Raw genomic sequence first — 24,874 nt, forward strand, 5'->3', positions numbered from 1 at the left:
CAGAACATCAGCTCGTCTGGTACTGCTTGGTGGTCGACTTCCAAATTAATTTGTGGCGCGCAAGTACGCATATCCACACACACACACCCATACGCACATTAGATACATGCACACAAGTCAAGAATAGCTCCAGGAATTCATCTCTCTCCCTGGGCTGAAGGGCGGCTAGACCGATAGACAGCTGATATAGAATTTATAAATATATATTAAAATACCAAATATAATGCTGCAGAGTCTTATCTGGGGGAGACACCGATTTCTGACAGGGCAAGGCTGTCGTAGCGTATGTGGAACTGTCGCGTCTTGGAATTGAAGCGGATTTATGTGGGACAGGAGACATGAAACAACCTCTTTTCATCAATGGGTGCTACAGCTTCGTGTTTGCTTTCAACATTTAGCTTGTAGCAGACGTGCACATTTCAACATGATGTCCCTGATCTACTAGTGAAAAGGACGCTTCGATCCTCTTCTTTCATCTAGAACTGCTTCATACAGCAGAAGGTGCAGAAAGTGCTTAAAATTGAACGACTGTATGTGTCTTTTGTGTTGTGTGATATTATTTGTTATTTTGTTTTTTTGTTTTGACTTCAAGATGGCGCTGCAAGAGTGGCTGCCTCGGCAGCAGCTCCTGTATTTTTTCCAATTTCTTCCTTTCCTCTTACTTTCATCACTTTGCTGCTTTGAAATGTTTTTTTAGCTCACTGAGAGACTAATAAAGGCTAATCCAATCCAATCCAAACATTAGCAAGAATCAAGCAAATGATAAATTTTAGTATCAAAGCAATGTTGTTCAAAAAAAGAGCTCTGTGGCTTTTTTTCTATACAGCAAGAATTCCAAGTTGATGCAAATTTATAGAGAATAATGTGGAAGTTGAATGTTGAAATGACAAAAGTGGCCAAATATTGCAAAATGTTCATTTTGAATCTTGAATTGAGTCATACCCAGAAACATTTTAAGGAAAACATAATGCACCATTCAAAATAATTCAATGAGCCAATTCAAAATCAGGGGTGTTCAATTTTTTTTTTTTTGTCACGGTTCACAGTGCAGTTACACGTTCCCTTAGAGGGCCATTCGGATTATGAAACCATATACAGTCAATGTTTTATCACCTCCTCATACCATTACATAATAGTACACGACCAACAAATTACTGGATAACCAAGTTCTAAATCAGTCGATAAGAATAATAAGATTTGACATTGCTGTTGAAGTTACTGTGGTAACAGGTTTGGTAACAAGAAGATGCTTGTCATATCTCACCGTTAGTTATTACAAAAGACAATTTCATATTTTGGACCCGATTTGAGCAAGAACCATTGAAAATGATGGCATTGATTTGATTTTGAAGTCCGCAATAATGAATTAGATCTGGCCTAATATCTTTGCAATTACTGGGATCTTGAGCTCCCTTGAGAGGTACGCAGGTAAATCAGTACATTTCAACTGTAATTAACTTCAATTCAATATACAGTACCTGGATTTCGTTTTTAACAACTGTTATTTTTCAAACTCTTGTTTCTGTCATTTTCAATCCGCCCAAACAAATATCACAACTTTCCTTTGGTCAGGGTATGTAAAAATTTGTGGAGTCCTATTCACACTCAAACATGCATACTCGCATACACAAAACACACATACATGCATGCACGCACGAAACGTAGTGGTGCCATTCTGAGTCATCTTCAAGTCAACCCTTGAATCAAATCGCCATTTTAACAACAGGCACACTTGGCGCTTAACCAAGAGCGACCCCTTCAAAGGGGACGTCATTACACATACTGACTTGTATATATTACATACATTTAATATACATTTAACCATATATTAAACTTTTATATAGACATACATTTTCTTCGTGAGGTCTTGGTTACATTTTTGGCGAGGCATTCGAAAGTCGCCCTGTTTTTGACTTGGCGAATCGGGCCTGGATAGATGCTCTTTTTGCAGTTGGAGAAAGCTGCTGAAAGAAAATTCCACAACAGGCCGGAATAGGGCGGTGGTGTATATAGCACCAGAGAGGGTCACGCTGCAGGTAACAAAAATCAAGCTGAGCCAAGGCTAGAAGGCCAAATGCGCTATGTGAAAATATGCGCCGTGGAGGGAATAGAGACAAACTCCCGCAGAATGTTCTTGGCCATCTCGATATTGTTCTGTGCAATCAGCAGTGCTTTCTGGATGTCCTGGTACGAATATCCCTGACTCATGAGATGTTCGATCTCACTGTTAATCTGAGGGTTGACATCTCCAGATACCCCGCAACTGGGTGGGCCAGGGAGTGACGGGATGGGGCTGGGTCGACGCTCTGAATTGATACGTCTTGGGAGAGGTTTGGGAGGTCTCTCTGGGGCTTCCACGGACTCTGATATGCCTGAAGGAACAAGATAGATACGGCAAAGCTAAGAACCGGACAGTTACAAATTGATTAAAAAATACGGTAATTTCCAGTCTATAAATCGCACCCATAAACTTTAATTTTCTTCAAAATATGACCCTGTGGTTTATAATCCGGTGCACCTTATATATGGAAAGAGTTTGAAAATACACCATTCATTGGGGGTGCGCCTCATAGTCCAGTGCGCCTCATAGTCAGGAAAATACGGTACATGAGATAATTACATGCTTGAGAGGTGACACTGCAAATTTAAAATGAATCAAAAATAGCAAAAAGTTATGCAGATATACTTCACTGGAGTTGAGTCCAAGAACAACTCCGTCTGCCTTCATTAATAATTAAACAGAATTGGGAAACCTACCCAAAACCACAAGATTATTATAGTTAATGAAAAACAAACAAGTGAAAGTTACATTGGAAAAAAATAATATATGTAATAAATGAAGTCATTCACTGCCATTCCCGAATTTATTCGGGAAACAAAAAGCATGAAGTGGAGCGGCATTGCCAAATTTGTTTGGGTTTTATTTTTTCTTGTGTGCCGATAAATTGCTTGTGAGCCCTCTGGCAGTGTTTTTCCGTCCCAGGAGGGGGCAGCATTTGCCTTTTTTTGTACAGCCGCCACCATTTCAAGCTCAGATAACTCCTGGCCCATATAGCTTAGGAATTAACGATTTTTTAATGAAAGAAGGAAGTCTAAGATTTCTTACGCTGCATTGAATTTTTATGTAGTCCGAAAAGTCAATATTCTGTGGGGCTTGCAATTTAAGTGAAAAATGACAAAAACCCTGGCACTAGAGTGGACACATTTTTGCACATCGTCTGGGAGTGAAAGAGTTAAAACTGCTCCGTTGACAAATCATTTTCATTTTTCAACTGACAACTGAAACGTTAACTGACAAATGAATGACATTTAAGCTTAAATGAGAGAAAAATTTCTGTGATGTGCTAAACGCAAAAGAAAAACTCACTTATTCATAGAAAATGACTCAAATGCATTGCTGACAGGACTATATAAGTAAACTCAAGAAAGCTTACAAGCTACTGCCGAACACGAGCTTGACGAAGAGGATGAAGTTGATGAGGAGGATCCTCCCAGTTCCGTAAAAGTCCGTCGGGTCGGGGGCATCGGCAATCGTGGTTTAGGAAAATCATATCCATTATACTCTTCCTCCCTGTCCTCTGCTGTATTCTCCCTCGGGCCGTTGGTCATGGGCAGAGGGGGGAGCTCTGAATAATCTAGAAAGTGTAGATGGGAAGAATGCATCAGAAAACAATAGCGGTGATTTATTTGTGTTTATTTTTGCGGCATAAGAACCTGAATCCCTGGCTTCCTGCGATGTAGCCTGGATGTTGTACATGGCCTCATACATTGGAGGGCCGTCCTCCAGTGCTGTTTGTGTTGGCCTGTGAAAAGAAAAAAGAAAATCTGAGCAATGTTGCCACAATAAAGCATTCATCATCATCATGTACCTAGGGTTGAAAGCAATGGTTTGACTCTGAGCCTGAACAGCAAGGACAGACTGATGTTGCGAGGACCTCGACACCGTGGGGCTCTCTCCCCTGGGCGGCGTCGCGACAGGGGGAAGGACGGGCCGAGAGGAGGGGATCATGTACTCTGACTCCTCGTCACTGTCACGGGACTCCTCGCCTGTCGCTGACCTCACAGTTGGAGAGGATCTGGGGGGAAAACAACACGCATGTTGTTTTAATTAAAATTTAGTCTTGTAGTGGAGAAATTTACATTTTACAGCAGCAAAGTGATGAAAGTAGGAGGAAAGGAAACGAAGAAGTAGAAAAAATACAGGAGCTGGTGTAAAAGCAGCCATTCTCACGGCGCCATCTTGAAGTAAAAAATCAAATAAAATAATGTGACACAACACAAAAGACAGTCATTCAACAGCACTTTCTGCACCCTCTTTGTTGTATTAAACAGTTCTAGATAAAAGGAGAGATCAAATCGTCCTTTTCACCAGTGGACCAGGGAGGTCATGGTAAAATGTGCACGTCTGCTACAAGCTATAAATATTGAAATCACCTATGAAGCAGTAGCATCCATTGCCAAAAATAGACTGACGTAAATCCGCATCAATTCCAAGCCGCGCCAGTTTCACATACGCATTGGCGCACTGCACCGACGCTCCGTTGCTGATTCGCAACTCAAGACTAAACAAAACAAAGTCCTGGAACTTTACAAAAAAGTGCCACAGTATTACCAAAAATATGATCCATCATTGTTTAATCCCAATGTTAATTTTTCAATAATATATCTAATTTATCATATACAGTAAAGTCTCGTTATATCGATATTCAAGGGAGTCCGAAAAAATATCGATATAACCGGGACTATCGATATATCCGACCCTGTTTGCATGTAATTTTCTCCGTGCGTGCATAGAAATAGTATCGATATAACCGGGACTATCGATATATCCGATATCGATATAACGAGACTTTACTGTATGTCCTACGGATGCTGGAACCTATCCTTGGTGACCGGGAGGTCTCCAAGGATAACCTGTCAGTGACACGGATGACATAAACAACTATTCATGTCCATGTCTACTGATTCACCCAAAACATTTTTCAGACTGTCAGACAAAATTTAACCCTGCACTGTTTTGTTGGGATGTAAACAAAATGCAAAACATTGTTTCACTGTGCTCCTCTCTAATTTGATCAACTTGCATTCTAAAAGAAAAAAAAACAACATTGATACCTGCAGGCCAGTGCGTAGATGGCATTGGCAGAAGATGATGGTTTGACTTTGGGGTTGTTGTAATCGTGTCCAAGCACAGAGACAAAGTTCTGCATTGGAAATAGAAGAATCTCAGAAACATGAATAAAAACGAGTGAAGTGTGTCAAAACTAACGATAATGTTCACCTAAAGTTAGCCTACTAAGCCATTTGATGTCAAGTTTTAGGTTTATTTTCAAGTTGGCCGTCTGACATAAATCCTAAAGCATTACTTTAATTGAGGTACTCTAATTACTCAAGAACTGGTTTCACTTAAAAACGTAACACAAGTGAGCATCGTATCTGTCAACCCAACATGACATTTTAAAATTACAAGACAGTCCGAAAGTATGGGTGTGGTTACCAGTTGGTGGTCCAAACTCAGAGAGTTATTGTTCTTCTGAGGGTCCGTGCGTGCATCCAGAACAGAGGGCAGCGCCAAAGGGAGGGAGTGTCGATTGGAGAGCTCCCTGACACCCGCACGGAAGTCCACACCCAGAATGGAGATTTGACTGGATGAGGATGACGACGAGGATGTCGGGGCTTTGGGAACAGGCCGGGAGTTCCAGTCAGTGGGTGGTCGGAATGGAGGTGTTGGAGGCAGTTTATCTCTAGGAGCCTCACCGGGCGTGCAGGGTAGGGGCCGTCTCGGCAAGCGCACCTCCGAGGACGGGGCGGATGCGTGGGGGCGGTCTGGAGGAGGTGGAGGTGGGAGATCCCTCAGTGCCGGGGGAAGAGGAAGGGGCTTGTCTTTGTGATGAGACGTAGCCTGGAGAGGACAGTGACAGAAAAATGCCATTATTCTGTACTTTTTTCAAAGCGATCATGGACAAATGCAAAGCGTATGTAGATATCCCAATAACATAGATAATCTCTACTTTTGCATACCTGAACCTGCTCATCCAGAAGGTAAATTGGTGGTGGAATGTTGGTTGGCTGCATAGCTCAGATTATTCAATAACAAGACCCAATTAGCCCTTTACTGCCTGAATTATTTTCTACTTAGAAAAAAAAATTCTGTTCAGTTTTTATGGTCACTGATGGATATAATAACATACTAGTAGCTTCCTTTTTTTAATTATTTTCCAATAATATAGAAAATTTGATAATGTGCCTAATTTGGCACAATCGTCATGAAAGACCTCAATTGACTGGGTGCCTTTTTTGGAACATATGTCAAATGAAACTTCCAAGACAAGACTTTTATCCATGTGACAGCTTTTTATTAAAATAAAAAAATACCTAAAATATTTATAACATATAACATACATTATTTACATAAAATGTTTACATAAAAATACATAGTTCCTTTACAGATACAGAAAACTAGCTAATAACCATGGAATAATGCAAAGCAGTTCTTGTGATGAATCAAACAAAGGGTTACACTGCATTTTTTTGCAGTAAATATTAGTTATCACCGAGCATGTGCCGTGCTTGCACCTGTTGCAGTTATTTGCAACATATGGAACATGAGCTATGTTGTCAAACCGAATACTGTGTCATCGATGGGAAAAGAACCTCAATGTCTTTTAGCTGCGGTTTAGCTGACCAATCGATTGAGCCTCACTGTGCCACAACACCAGATCTTTCTGGTTGCCAAATGTTGGAGTAAGGGGATAGATGTAAACCAATTATCGAAATACAATCGATGATTCTTTCCTGGTTGGGTGTTTTGAGCCAAATGGAGCACAACATTTGAGCTTACTTTCAGATCGGGAACCTTGGAGTCACTGACTGGATCTATTTCTCCTGTATATGGAATGCAGTCATACATGTAGCCATCATAACCTGCCAGCACAAACAACTTGAACGCCCATTTCTTTGGTTTATTTGGTAGACACTGCTTGAGTGTAAATCTACCTTCAAAGAGTACAATTTGTTCATCAATTGAAAAACGCTATTTTTGGGTAATTCTTGAAACTTCTGTCTCAGGTGATTTATCATTGGCCTTACTTTGTGCAATGGATCATAATTTGGGCTTCCCCGACTTCCTTGTTTTGTGTTTTCTGCTATATGCAAGTTCCTTTTTATAATTTCGAAGCGATCTCTTGACATACATTCTGCAGCTTAATCAGTTCGTGGCGATAGCTTTCAAGCCCAATGCATCCTAGTGTTTGGTAATTTTGAGATTGAGAAATAAAATATCAATCCCAGCCACTTCTCAAGCTTTTCTTTGGCGAGACACAAGGACTTATTGATGTCATTTTGCATTGCATAGAGGTTTGACTGTTCAACAATAATATCCATCATTTTTCATCGAAAATCCTTTCAAAGTATTTGTATGGTGATAGAAGTTCATCAATGCAACAGTCACGACTGTGTCAGATGCCAAAATGTCTTCATCAACATGGTCTTCTATTTCATTCTCATCAGGATCTGGAAAGATATACAGTACATGGGTATTTTAGAAAAAAACATATGTACCTCCGTTTCAATAATCATATTGAGAATGCAAAGTTATGAGGTCCAGCTATTAGTGCAAAACGCACCATTCACTTACAATTATTCGCATCGCGTACCAAGTCAGGATCAACATTACGTTCATTAAAATAGCGTCAGCAAGCCGAATGTTCCAAATTCTGGACACTACTTAATTTTAATATTTCTTGATAAATAAACAAGTTAGCGTTAGTTTATGCATTTCAGTATCAAGGTAAACCTCTTCTGAATAGCTCATAAAATAGTTACAACATATACTTACGTGACATTTCATCCATGGCGAAAAATAGAAGGCGCTTTGAAGATGGAGGAGAGCACGTCGTGTTGCGCATGAAGGAGATGATGTCACTGACGCTCTTAAAGATAAAGCTGCACATAACCTGTTTTAAAGGGACATGTAACTTGTGCCGCATCAGTTCCAATCGGCACTTGAACTGCTCCCTTTCATTTTCTCGATCTAAAAGCATTTATCTTTAGTGTTCCGAATTTGGCACAATCGTCCGTAAAGAGTTAACAACGCCTTGCATTAAAATCAACCAGGGGGATTGCAAACGTGCAGTTTTAGCGAATACTAGACAACACAAGGAGGGCAACATAAGATCTTTAACAGACCTGACAACATGGCTCTATTTCCCTATCGATGGGAATGGCTGTTTGGAAAACTTGTTTCATTCATTTGCTTATAAATGGACAAAGTTTCAAAATATACCATTCACTGGGAGTGTTGCCTTCTACTCTGGTGCGCCTTATACACCAAGAAAAAAGGTATGGGACAGGTATATAAATTATTCATAACCAGACATTTTTTGCATTCAATTTACACATTTAAATGGTGCTATTTAATATTGATATACAGAACATGTACAGGGTGGAATAATTTCATAGTCTGCCTTCAATATTAAAATATTTTGATTATTATTAAAAGCTAACAAAATCAAAACAAACATATTGGAAAATACAATATACCTGTATCTGGCTAAAGCTCCTTCAAATAAAGATTTATTGTACTTTCATTTTTTTTTCAGATTTTATAGTAGTAGCAGCCTACAGTACTACTAACGTGGAAAATAGTGCACTGTAAACTGTGTGCTGCTCTTTGGGCAACAATGCCACAGAGCAGCAGAATGCCCCCTCCCCCACTTCCTCCTAACAACACTGTGGTCATTGGCTGACTAAGAGCTGTGAAAATAGTCATCCGCAGCACAATATGGGCCAATATGGGCCAATTCCTGAAAGCTTCTGTGTACAAACCATATTTAGAAGTGTCACAGGAACAAAACGAGTCGACCGCCTTCATTAACTAAGATGAATAGATGAACAAAACGGGAGAACGTCTGTGAATGTTCTGAAGTCCTTCTCCACACCCGTACTGTATGGAGTTGAACAATACGAACCAGAGAAGTTACTTGAGCATGAATGTAGCAGACCTACCCAAAGATGACATCATATTGCGCAATAATTTACAACACCCATTGTCGTGTAAAAGAATAATTCCTACTGTTTAATTATAATTGTCATGATCCTCTGTCTTTACTGACCTTTGCGGTGACTCCAGGACTGGAGGCACCAGTGGGGTTTGGGGGTCTGTGTGGAAGCAAGTCTAGTCTGGGTGGCACGGGTGGAAGGGATGACTGAGGAGTCACGGACATGGGGGACGGAGGACGTTCCACCTGCATCACGCATATAAAACAACTTTAATGTCACCATCAATAAAACAAGTCAAGTTCCCTCAAAGTGACAGATTTTATCATCCGAGGTGACTAAACAACACAACTTCATCAAACCGGATGCCGAGTTAGAAAAATAATTTTTGTGACTATTCTTCCCAATTAATCATGGCTGGGTGTAAATTGACAGACTTTAAACAACTGCTTCATTTGAGGTAGGAAAAAAATGTAGGAAATATATTATGGAGAAAAAATAAACATTTAGTTTTTGAACAAAGCTACCTTTGTGCAAGCAAGTTTGCTCATCATTAGGTGGGGGTCTTCAAGTCTGTCATCATCATCGTCATCATAACTCGGCGACGGAGCGCCCTCCGCCCCGAACAAGCCCCTGCAGGAGCTCCCGCCGTTGTCTTTCGGATCAAATGGATCCACAACAATATGCTCGGTACCTTTAATCTCGCAGCGGCAGAATGGGCAGCCCGTGCCTTGACCCTCAGATTCCTGCAATAGTGGACAGGGATAAATAAATATGCACACCACCCGCCGCCTCCCTAAAAGACAACAAAGCCAAAACAGTCTCCTCTGCTACCTGCCACGCAGTGAGACAGGAAGTGCACATGAGATGACCACATGGCTCAATCTTCACGTCCTTGTCGTTCTCAGCGCAGATTTTGCACAGCTGGAAGGTGGAGCCCATTTCACAGTAGAGTTCGTATTGCTCCTAGAGGACGATAGAAAGGGGAGTCATGAGCCCTCAAGGGCCAGTACTCACAATTAATTAACTGCAAGGACTGATGAGGGCTTTTCCCACCATGCTTCAGAGTGGAGTCAGTCTGACAAAACGGAAATTTCATTTGATGCCCATCAGTGATCAAATCAAAGTATTTACAGCAAAGTCTCGTTATATCGATATCGGATATATCGATAGTCCCGGTTATATCGATACTATTTCTATGCACGCACGGAGAAAATTACATGCAAACAGGGTCGGATATATCGATAGTCCCGGTTATATCGATATTTTTTCGGACTCCCTTGAATATCGATATAATGAGACTTTACTGTATTTTGAAATCATCTCTCAGTCAGTATTTTAGGTACAATAATGTTATATGTGCTAGCAGTGTGCAAGTCGAGTGTTTTATTCCTCCTGCTCTATCTTTGACTGGTGTTCAAAACAGACACCTGGTTATCGACTATGATCAACTCAATGCGTGTCATATCTCATTCACTGCAAGACGATGTACAAAAATGTGACCGCTCCAGTGCCAGAGTTTTTATCATTTTCACTCAAATTGTAGGACCCACAGAATACATGTATTGAGTTTTAGGACGACATGAACATTCAATGCAGCGGAAGACATCGTAGACTCTCTTCTGTCATCGGAAAAAAAAAGTTAATTCCTAAGTGATATTGGTCTGGAGTTATGTGAGCTTGAAACGGTGGCCGCTGTCCAAAAGGCAATTGCTGCCCCCTCGTGGGAGAGAAAAACATTGCCAGAGGTCTGACAAGCGCCATATCGGCAACCGCCAACAAGAAAACCAAAAACCCGATCAAATTCGGGAATGGCCTTCCACATCATGCTTTTCAATTCCTGAATAAATTCGGGAATGGCAGTGAATGAATTAACTTTTTTGGGGGTCAAGCATTCATTTACAATTTGTAATATCGAAAAGCATGTTGCTCTGACCTGTGTAACTTTAATGTGGTCTTGAGGCGAAGGCTCACAAAGTCCTGTCAAGTCTGGATTTTGGGGTCGGCCATCGGGGAATAAATAGCTGAAAGCATAAAGGCACAAAGGTGATTGGTAATATAAGGTGTGTCAGAAACATTCGAGGACTGGTGTCATAATCAATAGCTTTGAAAACCAAATTACAACGACTTCAATGTGGGACAAAAAACAAAAAAATATGTGTGCCTCCTTACAACTCCCAGAGCATCTGCCAGTTCTAGGCCGGGAAGAATGTTGCAGTGCCGGAGCAGCTCTGTACTCCAGGCAAATGCAGCCACGGTCCTTGATGCCCGTTTTCCTTGTTTGTTTTCTATACAGTATTTCCCTCCTAAACACATCTAACTCTACTATATCAGTTCTAGAATTTTACACAGGACACACCAAAACGATGCTGTTAACAGTGCAAAAATGTAGTGAATTTTTTTCCCCTCATCTGTTTGTTAGTCAGCAAGCTACTTTGTGTGTCATCCAGGATCAGAAATGCGGTGAAATAGGTCATGAGTCAGCAAAAGGCGGCGCAGGATTTGTATGACATTGTACCCTAAGAATGCCAAACTGAATATTTCTGGACTTACAATCCTTCCCTGAAGCCATCGATGAGGGCCTGGAAGAGAGGTTTATTATGAGGAATGGTCTGGAGAATGTTTCCATCCGCCGTCACGTAGCCAATTGCCCACTGGCCAAGCCGGGTGCAGCTCAGTCGGAAGATGTAACTGAAGAGATGCCAATAAGTAAAAAAAAGAAAAGAAAATGGTGACATCCTGACGTAACGGGATTAATTCACACTGTTTTAAATAATGAGAACATTTGGAGTGCAAACAGACGCCGCAATGATGTAAGATGATGTCTCATCATCGAGTGGCTTTCGTAGCAGCTTGTCAAGTGATACACTGTTTCTTCCGTGTGGTGTACTACGCGGTATTTGAATGGGAATGGACTATAAATTTTTGTGTCATGGTGTTTGTACTGACAACTAACACCATAATATAAATATCACACCACTCAGACCGGCCAAAGTGGAGACATCGTCTTTCAGTGCACAATCAAGCTATTCATGCTTTATACCAGCACTGAACACTACACTGCAACAAGCTCTGTATAAGCCTGAAACGATCATGATGAATTGAATGAGGTGTGTTGGGGTCGGGGGGTCTCTAAAACAGCCCGGATATGGCTCTTGAGGAAGCCTACGCCTGCTCTAAAATGTCATGAGGTGTGATTTTGAGTGTGAACGGTTGTTTATCTATGTGTGACCAGTGTGTATCCCTCCCTGGCTGCTGCCTGAAACCAGCTAGGGTAGGCTCCAGCATGCCTACGACCTTTGGATTTTGCACAGAATAATACACTGATCATACACAACATATCCAGTCTTATTAGCAACAATTATGGTACAACACATTGCTTACCCCCGCCAAAAAAAAACATTGCTTTGTCTTACCTTCCAGGTTTGTGAATGAATTTCTGCAGTCGCGCTTTGACCTCGTCATAAGTGAGGAAGGCCATGTAACCTGGGTGTGTGACGGCCAAGCTGTTCCAGTTCCGTAAAAGGGATGACCAAGGCTGATGAGAGAGAAAGTGTGGCAAATCAGTGGACAGTTGTTTGCTTACAACAAAAAACAATTTTGAAGACCACAGTACTTAAAGGACAACCGACGTCTCCGGACAAGTTGTGTCCATAATTTGAAAAATCGCTTCAAATGACTTCTATTGAGCGTATTTTATAAAGATTCCCCTGCATAAAGCTATATTTGACGTTTTTAAGACTCGTGCTGGACATTCCGGAAGTCTTGTTTTTGAGTTGGTGACGAGTCCTCACCCTACGTCACTGAAGGAACGCCCCTGACTGAGAAAGGACATACCTTGCATCGCCTCAATGCATTTTTTGTTCGGTCTGAAAACTTCGTGTTGATTGCAAAATTAGAAGGAAAACACATACATAACGCGATGGTGAATCATTGTGTGTTGCATCAAGACTTCTACAGTGTATTTGACATTCGCTGACAAAACCTCCCAGGAGACAATTTCCACGGAGCTTCGTCACCATCTTCTGCCTTTCTTTTGGTACTGTGAGTACTAAAGAGTTTGTCAGTACATTTCTCTGCAGATGCATCAAAATGACCGGTATAAATTCTTTAGTCGATTGCAAACGTATGCTTTCCTCTTCAGAAATATTTGAATCATATTCATAACTGGATGAGTAACAAGAAAGCATCTTTTCCGAATCTGAAGCCATTGTTTTGATTCTCGAGCAAGGCAAGACGTCTTGGCATGACACCATGAACAAGAGGGCGGGACCTTCTGAAACTGGCCACTTCCGGTTTCAAATTGAAGTAGTTTTTAGACACTTTAAGTCATTTTTATCAGTGTTTTGTATTTGACTGAAAATATCATACTACGTGTTTTGGGCATTTTAGATGCTATAAAATGTTTTTCTGATGTCGGTTCGGAAACAAAAAAGTGACGTCGGTTGTCCTATAAAGGACAACCGACGTCACTTTTTTGTGTGAGAGAACACGAGGTCCCCAGACCAAACAAGTACAGCAATATACATTGACGTGATGGACGGACCGCTACAATGCGTCTTTTTTACGGTAAAGGGCGGTCCTTTAGTGATGTCACGTACGGACTCGTCACCAACTCAAAAACAAGACTTCCTGAATATTCAGCGCAAGTCTTAAAACGTAAAATATAGCTATATGCGGTGGAATCTCGCTCAGTAGAAGTCATTAGAAGCCATTTTACAAATTATGGACGCAACATGGCCGGAGACGTCGGTGGTCCTTTAATCTTAGCCATTATTGTTAGCAGTACCTGTGTCACAGTGACACACATCAACCAACAAGTAATACCAAACAAGTGACATTTGCAAATGAAACTCCACATAAATAATTTTCACGGCCTCTTTGATACGGATTGACATAAAAGTGCAGGACAGCGCAAACTTCAAAACTGGTTCTATGTTATGTACTAAGAGCACAACAATGAAAAAGATGACAAGCATCTTCGTAAAGTGCAGTTGTGACAAAATTGTTCAAAAACAAGCCTCATTATATTTGCCTGTAGTGTGAAAGCAAGTAAAACCACACAACTTGATGAGCTACAAAGATTACAACCATTTAAAAAGGTTGCAAGGTATTTCTGTGATTAAACACCAGCTGTGTAGTGCATGAAAAGCTCTCTTTTGAAAATTGCTTGCAGAGAAAAAAAAATAAATTAAAACATCTGAAAAATGTTCATAAAACGTGGCTGAAAACTAGGACGAAGGAAAGGAATGCAGATGTTGGAGGTGCTCATTTCATATCTGCTAAGTTATTGTGACTGTTCAAACTCCCAGACCAAGACACGAGTAGTATGGGCACATTTGAAAAATTCTGTGACTGATGCAGACTTCTTTTAGCAATTTGTTACTAAGTACATTCTTGCAAAATTTTAAAAGATGAATTTCCCTTTGAAGATAGTTTCGCCTGAGGTTTTTTTCTGCTGCTTTTCTTCTCCGGGAAAGCCGTGGTGTTATGGTTTCACAGATCAAAATACACAGACGGCATATTGTAATGTGCATTTGTAAAGTGCCCTTGTGACAAAAATACAAAATAAATAAATAAAAGAAGGAAGACTCATGTCTAAATGTCATCCAATCTGCTTCATATTTGTCTGTAACACAAAGGATAGCTTTCAAGGTGGAAATGAAAAAGTGAATTAACTACAGTAAAAGTGTACAATAAAGTCTACAACAAATAAGCATATAATTCAAATACAACAAGTTGAACTACCTGGAAAAGCCTGGTGAAAATGTCAAATTCAAAAACGGAGATGTAGTCATTGCATGTGAGGTCGATGGTGGACTTGAGGGCCATGGCCTCCAGGCCGGAACTGATTGGATGGAACTCATGAATAGACTGACGGAACATCTTCCAAGGCACGATGGTCCTTGGGCACCCAAAAAACAAACAAACAAACAAACAAACAAACACAAAAAAATAAGAAAAGGAACATTAGTTAGCAACTAAGCTAACCGGCTGAAAAAAAAGCAGGTCACTCTAAACCTACGATGAAGTATATGAAAGCTGTCAAACATTCTGTGGAACAATATGTAATTATTGGAAAAACAACATTAAGTCTCACTTGTCCCCAAAGGCACGCCTCCAGAACTCTGCAGCATCAGCCTTGGTGATGCGAAAATTATCACCCTGAAACAGGCCGTTTGGAAAAATCGCCTTCAGCTCTGCCAGCATGTGGCTGAAGATCAAAGACAGCTTGGTGAGGTTCCTCCTATGAAAGCAGTGAATAGAAAAGGTGAAAAAAAAAAACAAGCACAGCAACAATGCCAAAGCATTGGTGTTTCAAATACAATTTTGTAGTGCAGTAAAAAAAAAAAAATCATTAAAAAAATATAAGTTGCTCCCTCCACGCAAAATGCAAAAGGGATCAAATTGGATTACACAGTAATCATCAGGGTTTTTCTTGCATTCAAAATTGTGTGGCATTCGGTTTCAGCTAATTTTGCGGCGCCCCAAACCAGGCCGACTGACATCGCTCAACACCACATCGAGCTCACACTGTGCTGATTTGAGCGATTGATGTCCCTCACCACGAGGAGGAGGAGGGCTACATCAATAGCAGTACACAAGAAAGATCTGAAGCCAATCTACCAAAGACAATGATTTCATTGCTTGATAGCAGGATTACTTTTATTTGGACTCTACATACAAACTATGTATAAAAAAACTAAAAAAAACACATTTAGAGCCCCTCCAAAAGCTAACACAGAAATGAAAAGATTCCTGAGCAAGACAGAAGTGAAGAAACGCGACAAAATGATGCAAAAGAAAAGGCTGGAGCAGAAGAAAGAATGCAGTGCTGGCCAAGTAGCAGACAGAGGCATTAGAGGAGTGATGCTGAAGGACCCCTGATTTATGAACACAGGCACACAACCAGAATGTGTGTGGACGCGGGGTGTCAAGAATTGACATGCCGGACAGCAACAGTAGTAAAAAGGCCAGCCACACTGCAGCTGTGGCACTCTACACTGTGTACCCTATGCATGAAGGAGTGCTGAAAAGAGAAAATGTTCCCTTAGGATACCGTTAGGGTAAGGTGTCAAATAATTAAGCTGTGTTTTTGCAAATTGGCGTTTTCATGTTTATTATGTTTGTTAAAGTCATTATAAGTGCCTTGCATGCTGGGTCCGAGAGGACAGTAATTTCATCTGTGCTGTATGTCATGCATATTAGCATATTTGGATTGGATTGGATATGCCTTTATTAGTCTCACAGTGGAGAAATTTACATTTCACAGCAGCAAAGTGATGAAAGGAATGGAAGTAGAAAAACAAAATACATGAGCTGCTGGAAAGGCAGCCATGCCGACTATGCAAATTGCCAAACGAACGTTCGTTTGGCAATTTGCATAGTCGGCACGGCAGCCAATCAGAAGCCTGTTTCATGCTTCGGACTATACCGTGACTGAAAAGTGTACTTGAAAGTTTTGAAGGCTTAGAAAGAGGAGTTCACGTCGCTTGTAGTGGTTTGCATGTAGCTTTTGCTTTATTGAATAAAAAAAAAAAAATAAAGAAGTTGTCGGCCACCTGGGCCGAGACGTTTTGAAAGTTGTACGCCCAATGTGAAAGATGTACGCGCCGGGCCTCCGGGCAGACATTACCTCAAACACTGGTTATAGTATTTGTTTTGCATTGATGATGACTTCAACTCTGCTCCAAAGCTAAATTGTGGCAGCGTTTCTCGGGACCTTGATACCTCTGCTACAAACCATGGGTATGCTAACAAGTACTGAAGTGCATTATTCAAGTTTTCCGATTATCAAAAAAATACAATAAAAATCGCATCCCTCCCAGGCATCTCCATCCTACAAAAGCATCTCTGTAATCAGTGTTTGTCCTACCCCCTGCAACTGTTGCTGTTATCCAAGAAGCTGTGCCAACATGGACCATGCCGTCACACAAAAGAGTCACATTTGATCGCCATGTTTCATCCCTCCCTGGCGGCCACCACAGCAAAGGCTTATTTTTTTTTTCTGAACACTAGGTTATTGTTAACCCCCGCCACCAAGCTATCTGACTTCTGACCCTGCAGCTGGCTGCTCCCTTCCTGTTTCCTGTTGGCTGTGATAAAGTAGTTCAGCTCATCAGCCAGAATCCTACTGTGCGAATAGAGCGCAGAACAGCAGCAAAGGTCACCCTTTACAGAATGAACGTCTGTCTGGATTTCTGGAAGTAGCACAAATGTCATCTTGGAGCTGTATCATATATCTTTGCTTTTCAAATCTAGGAGGGACAATATGATGTCAAAGGCTTGGACGAGGTATACTTAGTATTGTTTACAAGACAATTTAAGTCACTCAGAAACGCACGCGAGGCGATGGAAGCTCATAATCAAGAACAGCGATTCATGAGTTTTCAATGCAAAATACAAACAGAGACCACCCCAACAGTAATGGTGACAAAATGATATGGTTTCCCATTGGATCATTCTTTTATAAGTCCATTCGAGTGAAACACAGGTGGAGCACATGCTTCAAATGCATCCCAATTATCCTGCAGTCATCACTTAAGAAATTCAAATCAACAAAACTGGCTTGGTGACAGATCTCCATCGGGAAAATAGCACTCAATATGGTGCACTTCAGTATTGATCCAACCACACAACTCCACAAGCAAGCGGCGAAATGATCAGCCTGCTATAATTTCCTGACCAACTTCTACTTATTGTATTGTAACTTTCATTTGTCTTAACCTGCAAGTTGAAAACCCCTTATTACAGACCAGTTTTGAAAATGTTTGCTGCCGTGCATAATCCTCTCAATAATTAGTTCTACACAGTGTTTGCACATTTTTTAGCTCATTTGCCTGCATTTGATTAAGAGGAGCTGAATGTTCACTGCAGGGGAGAGAAGGCAGTGGACTGTGTGTTACCAACTTCAGAGTAGGATGAAAAACTCAGTGCCATCTAAATCACGATATACTGCGAATTATGTCTGCGAGTCTTGGAACCTATAAATGAGGTGATGAAAACATCTTTAAAGTGTGAACTGTTCAATTTGTGCTCATGCACTAAAAACAGCCTTTGATATCCTTCTGGTGAACTCACAAGAAGCAGTCTGAGAAGAATCACTGTTATGGAAGCACAAGCAGACTGGCAGCCTTATTTTTATTATTGAGCTGTGTCTCTGCAGATAGAAATGTCCAACAACACACTCCGTTTGAGTCAAATGAAAAATGCGGTGGGGTGTGAAAAACACAACTGTGGCAGTGTTTTTGCCCAACTATTCTTCTTCGAAGGATACAGATAAGATGATACTGCATGACCGATTATTTGGTGTGTCGCACAATCGGGAATCAATTTCACTCACCTCCACAATTCGATGATTGAAATGCTAAAGTAATACAGATTGTTCAAAATAATGCGTGACTAAGAAGTGCGCGAAATGTAATTTTCAGCTTAAGACAACACATGCAGAGAAAATCACGATGGATGGTCGTCACCAACGTCGCAGTGAGATCCACAAAGTTCATTTTAATAAAGAAGCAGGTGTATGTAAAAATTTTGGCTTCTCCAATGTCGACAGTGGAAGAAAACTGCAAAGGAGCCATGGCATATGGAAGCTGTGTCGCACTAAAATAAAATATTTTGGCAAAACAAAAATGTAAGCCGATTCCACCCTAAGGAACAGTCTGGTAGACAGCTGGCCATTGCTGCTACGGGTACGCGTAACGTTACAGACCAGAAAACGATAGAGAAAGCAAATTTTAAAGTTGCCAGCCTTATCGGAAAAGGCGAAACAAATTACAAAGGCCATCTGGGCATTTATTGTCAAGGATTTATGTCCTTATTCTGACGATGGAAAAGAAGGGATTTCGATCACTGCTATGTACGTTGGAACCCAGCTACACCATACTATCCTGACATTATTTTACCAACACATCAAAGACGACATGCCACAAGCAAACTAAAACAAGTCAGCAGGAATCAATTATTTAATTAAAAATCTTCACTGTAAATTTCAAGTGCATATTTGTGCAACAACATGTCATACTGACTTGCTAAGATTAACAGATACCCATTTCGTCTGTCTTGTTTTCAGCTTGTACCAATGGGTGGTCGAGTAAAATGACATGTTTAAACAAAGCTCACAATATCTACATAATCAGTTTCATATTTGCTCATTTCATTCAAAAGCAAAGACTCATTCCGGTATTCATCATCTGATCAACACATCGGGTCCCGAAGGCAACGAAGCTATCAAATAAATAAATATCACATTTTGTCATCTCACCCAGGAGCAGAAGCAGCAACTACCGAAGCGCCACAGCAGTAACAAAAGGAAATTAGCCAAGACAACGAGGGAGTAATAGTGAATTGTCTTCACATCTGGGAAATTCCCAATTAATCCTGCAGAAACTTTGAATCGATTCCAACTCCTCAGAGTATTTTAGTGGCCTTTTGTGAGAATTGGGCTCATCCCGTGCTAATTGCACTTAGACACATCACTGCACAAAACAGCACGCCAAAGCACCAAGCTTCATACTAAGCGCAGCATGTGATAGTTGCGTGTGCAGTAGACGGTGGAGATTGGGAGGCACAAAGAGTGGCAGCATCTGTTATTGAGAGACAGTTCTTTGCCCGACTACATGGTGACTTCCTCCAACCACAACAACACTCAACTCATTTTGTTTCATCCTGAGAGCACACAAAAGGCTACAAGTAACTCCTCTCTGCGTGCCAGCATCGTCACAATTATTTCTTCCACCTTTTGTATCAGAAAGGCTTCAACACCAATGATTTGGAAAACTTCACCGGCGGAAATCAAAGAGACTTCATGGCATGCACTCACCTGGGTTGCGAGTTCTCCTCATACATGCGTTCCTTGCCCTCCTTGAATAAACTGATGGTTTGCTTCGTCTTCTTGGTCAAATTCTCCATGAAGACTCGAAAATACTCATTTTCACCCAGGGTTTCCATTTTGCCCTCGTAGCGTGACAAAACCGTGCGGAGGTGCTGGTATGTATCTGGCAACAGGTCCAGGATGTAAGGGGGGCTGTTCTTCAGAGCCAATTTGGGGTTTTGGCACAGGCGCACCACCTGCAAAAGTGGAGACAATGTGGCAGAAATATGTGTTCAGACAAAAAGGAGGAACAGAAGAAAATTATAATCAAGCAATCAAAGAAATTTCACGCTGCATTTTGCTTCAAGGCTTTATTTATATCCGTTTCAGAAAGTTACATAATTTAAGTTTTTTCATACCAAGAACACACGGGCACGTACAGAGTATTCTGTGTGTGTGCGTCACAACAGAGGACATTGAGAGTGGAACATTTTAACAGACTACTACAACCCATAAAAGCTCGGAGCGTTTATAACAGGGGTGTCAAAGTCATTTTTTTGCCGCGGGCCACATTGTAGTAATGGTTTCCTCTCGAGGGCCGTTATGAATTTGGGGAAGCCATTAGAATGTTTAAATCCCTTCAAATATTACATATAGAGCACACAGCAAATTAATAAATAACTCGTTTTCAAATCTGAAGTCAAGAATAATGACTTTTATTGTGGTTGACATCCAAAAATATGAAATTTTGGCTCAGATTTTAGCAATCATCATGGAATTCAACAAGTTTGATTTGCTTTTGCGGGCCGAAAAAATGATGTGGCTGGCCGGATTTGGCCCGCGGGCCTTGACTTTGACACCTGTGGTTTATAATAACGACTCCTCTAGCACAGTGAATATCAATGAGTGCGCCCCTTATAGGTGCAACGCAATTTATCACTGTTGCACAGTGCTTCCTCTCATGACCAAACAATAAGTCTCAGGAAGAGGCCAATAGAAATGCCGCTTTCGTGCATGGCACAATTAACAAGCGCTCTGAATCCAATTGTTGCCATTTATCACGAATTGCATGCAGCCTTGTTTGAGTCTACAATACATAAACCATAACTGTTAAGATGACCAAACTCAGTTTCAAAATGTAATCATTCACTTCTGGAACCTCACAATTAATCATTGATATTACATAAAATAACTTTGTAATTGATGAACCAAGAGATAATCTTTCATCTGGTAGTTTGTTGTCTCATCCATAGTCATTTATCAACTAAACATTGTGGTCGCATATGACCAATGAACTGCGTATACTTGCGGTCATTCTGACGAATAAACCTTTTGTTTCACCGACCTCATTTTACTTCTGCAATGTGACTCACAGTTGATCATCAAAAAAGTGCTACAAAACAGACAGAATGAAATATTTTTTCCTCAAACTGCAGCTGGACAGATTACCATGATGCAACTACTGTAGGTTATTTCAGCAAGCCATCATAGTTGTGTGAGAACAAATTGCTGACCATCAAAAAACAATCACATCAAGAGCTGATATAGAGGAAGTGTGACACATTGAGCACCAACCTGATATTAGTATCAGGACATGGCTCAAAAAACGAAAACACAACAATTCATTACAAACATGAAACTCCAAATGAATGAACTCAGTTGTTTTAATTCACCATTTATGCACTTGTGGCATCACTACAGAGAGAGGCATAATTAATTTACCAAAGACTTTAAATAATTCTGTAGACTATACGGATGAATTTAATTTTGTCTGAAAGCAACGAAAAATGCTAACTTGTATTTTGATTTTATACATTTTAAAGGTTACTACATTGGGGCAATTTAACGGCTGCCAATTCAAGCTGAGGAACAGATGAGAACCACGCTGAACTTTAATATGCCTCAGCTGTAAACAAGCAAGAACATGCGTGTGCGTTTCTGCAAGATTCAGACTGTTTCTGGAAAACATACCATATGTCTATCAAAATGAAAAGTGGTGAGGGTGGGGTAGTTGTACAAAACAAAACAATATGATTTTGCTGAGACACTTTCAAAACCAAGGGTATTTACAAGCAGGGGCCCCAGTAACAGTTTTAGTAGTATAGTTGCTTGTCAAACAGAACAACAGTTTACAGGGCACCATCGATAAGATCCTCAAGCTTCTTGTTGAACATTTTGACCATGCCATCTCTGATCCACTGGTGAAGGGCCACTTTGATTCTCTCCGCTTCCATTGACAAGACACATTCTCACACCACATGCTCAGCATTGCACAGTGCCTCCGGAAGTACAACATATGAGTCAAACAGTAACGGAAGAGAATCACACACACAATACAGTCTGTTCATAACCAAGTTTACGACGGCAGTTAGCTTCCCACATTTCTTTGTAACGAAAGCATTTTTCTACTTTGTATTAAAAATGTGGTTGTAATAATGAAGTTTACATTAAGGTGTTTGTTGTAAGCGAAGTTGGCAAATAGAAAATGAACTATGTGAAATCAGGGCTTAGAAATGTGCATGTTAAAGCGGTGAAAACTAAAATGGGGTACATTGAACGGAGGTTTGACTAAATATAATGCATTATCGTGCAATTCTGTTTTTGTCAGTTTCCCAGTAAAATCGGATGTGGCAGTGAACATATTAAAGCATGCACTTTCCCTCTTTTATTGGAGAATGATTCATTATCTACCAAGAGAATGATTCATTATCTACCAATCAATCCAGTGCTCACGTCTCAAAATTATATATACAATCCAAAGTAAAAAATACACTGACCTGTGCTGTTATACTGCGATGGCAGTTTGAAGGAAATACAAGTCAGATAAAATGTATTTATACAACCCTTAATCAGAAGGGTGGGTGTCGCAACCCAAAAGTTGACAAATATTAATGATACTATGCAAGTCTCAGTGTTTCATTTTGTTTAGGACACTAAGTTATTTCAAAACTAAGTTGGGGTAACCAAAACGAATGGCCATAAAGCAAACGATAATGATGTTGCTCTTGACAAAGGACTGGTTCACTTGAAGAGGAAGAGACACACAAGAGTGTCTTGTCTTCCTCTTCACGCTAATATTTGCAATGTGACGCTCACAGGAAACTAGAGGTCAAAATGCATGAATCCCCTCCAATCCCCCATCCCTCACAAATGAGTCCTCATTACAAAGTTGGCCCGTTGATTTATTTTTGTTTTGTACTATGATAAAGTGGTTCCTTAAAAAGCTTCTCAAACATATGCGCAGCATTTTAAACATTATCTCGAAAAGGGAGTGCAAGATAAACTTGCAGGTTTTCTATTGAAAATCATGGTGTGGAAATGTTGCAGCAAAAACAAAGGAATCGTCAGGACTGTGTACGGTGTGAAATATGCAATGCTGGTAAAAACATGTGCATAAAAAACGTTTCAAATGGAATCTAACAAACAATGCTGACGTTAAAAGTCACTAGATGTGTCGTCTTCTCAAAGAGCGAATAATAACAAGACCAAATTCTAAAGCAAATTAGCTAGCACGAGCTAGCCATGTCACCATCCAACTGATTAGCTTCACGTTAGCATCGTTAGCAGCTCACGAAGATTAGCCCTTATCGTTAACTGAGCTGCAGTTAGCTTAGCATCCGCGCTTCGGGAAAGTCGCTCTTGACCAACCTTATCCATCAGTTTCCAACACTTTTCCACCGTCTTTTTGTCCACGGCCCCGGGCTGGTGGTGCGAATGAAGGTGGTGGTGATGGTGGTGTGGCTGGAAGGCATCCTTCATCATGCCGATGAGCCCCCCGCCTTTCTTTAGGTTGCCTGCCATGTTGGGGCTCGGTGGCGGCTGAGAGGGGAGGGGAGTCCTCGTAGCCAGAGCCGCAGACAGGTGAGGCGCGGCGGGGGTCGAGGAAGGAGAGCTGGTGATCCAGCCGGCACCCCTGCTTGGCGAGGATAGAGCCTGTTTGTCAAATCCGAAGATTTCCTCTAACCCAGTGGGTTAGAGGAAGGGAGGGGGACTGTCGAGTAAAGGTTTACATCGGTAAACCGACCAGTTTGTGGAATAAAAAAAATCAAGTGAGACTAACACAACTCCGACGCCCAACGGCCAGCGTAAGGCGCGCTATGATCCGGCAAGCGACGGTGCTCCGTGCCTTCGCGTGTGGGTACAGGCGCAGCACAGCGGACTCGTTGGATAATGACACCGCTTCTCCGTTTTCTACTCGATTATAGGGATGCCATATCTCCCGATGACATCTCAGTTCTTTTTTGTCAGCGCCAGTTGATTTCTTTAAAGTGCGGCGATAGAGTAAACGCCCCGTGCACGCGAGCTTGGCGGAGAGGGCTCGCCGAAGTCTGTTGAGAGGAAGTAGAACCGTGGGCTGCCTGACGCCCAGAGACACACGAGGGAACAAGGCTAACTTAATTACGCAGAAAATTCAACATCGCCCAAAGTCGTCCCCTTAGCTGTGACGTATATATGCGCGACCCTTTCCTTTCCCGTTCGCTCCCCCTCCTCAAAGCCTGAAGATCTACGCCTTCGACGATGCTTTTTCGCACTGCCTGGATGTGATCGGAAGCACGTGACTAACAGTAAACTGAATTTTAATGTATTTTTTGGGTGGGAGGGGGGGTTAAAACGAAACTTTCAATTCTCGTGTATGGCGTCTTGCCCGTTGCTGACAACCGGGCGGGTCTCGTTTAAACCCCTAAAGTGGGTGTGTGAGTCACGACAATAGTAACGGGTTGGCTCATGCTGCCATGACAATGATTGGTCACCAAAGAAGTCAATCAATTACAGTTATGCCTGATGTGTCACCATGGCAACCGATGCAGAGGGAACTGTGGCCTCAAGTTAAACTCCGAAGCAAAACAAAGAAAAGATTCAGAAAGAAATGAGTGACCATTGATTAAATTTGATCAAAAGGTTTCTTCAGCCATCATCTGTACTTCTTTGAAGGTGTCGGACATTTCGCTTCTTATCCAAGAAACTTCGTCAGCAAACTAAAGTCTTACTGGTAGTTTAGGCCCTATATATATATATATATATATGCCTACTGTCCAGACATGGTGGTGCCGGACTCTGCTA

General features: G+C 41.2%; 1 protein-coding gene across 2 annotated transcripts; it reads right to left on the reverse strand.

The window, feature by feature from the left end:
* Positions 1-901: 901 nt before the first annotated feature.
* Positions 902-24,339, reverse strand: cbl (Cbl proto-oncogene). 2 transcript variants are annotated; one of them, XM_089012966.1, is made up of 17 exons: positions 23,462-24,339; positions 19,823-20,070; positions 15,098-15,244; positions 14,746-14,902; positions 12,414-12,535; positions 11,551-11,688; positions 10,934-11,021; positions 9,832-9,963; positions 9,525-9,743; positions 9,114-9,245; positions 5,758-5,902; positions 5,498-5,676; positions 5,116-5,204; positions 3,870-4,076; positions 3,715-3,803; positions 3,435-3,635; positions 902-2,372 (listed from the first exon to the last, which is right to left on the reverse strand). In XM_089012966.1, the coding sequence occupies exons 1-17, from the start codon at positions 23,612-23,614 to the stop codon at positions 2,080-2,082; spliced, it is 2,739 nt and encodes a 912-aa protein (XP_088869092.1). In that variant the 5' UTR covers positions 23,615-24,339; the 3' UTR covers positions 902-2,079. The 2 variants fall into 2 exon arrangements, with proteins under 2 accessions (XP_088869092.1, XP_088869091.1); XM_089012965.1 differs by having other exon boundaries at positions 5,498-5,902.
* Positions 24,340-24,874: the final 535 nt, after the last annotated feature.

Source organism: Hippocampus bargibanti, linkage group LG14 (genome assembly GCF_051943395.1).
Source record: "Hippocampus bargibanti isolate YZ-2025 linkage group LG14, ASM5194339v1, whole genome shotgun sequence".
Classification (NCBI taxonomy): Eukaryota; Metazoa; Chordata; class Actinopteri; order Syngnathiformes; family Syngnathidae; genus Hippocampus; species Hippocampus bargibanti.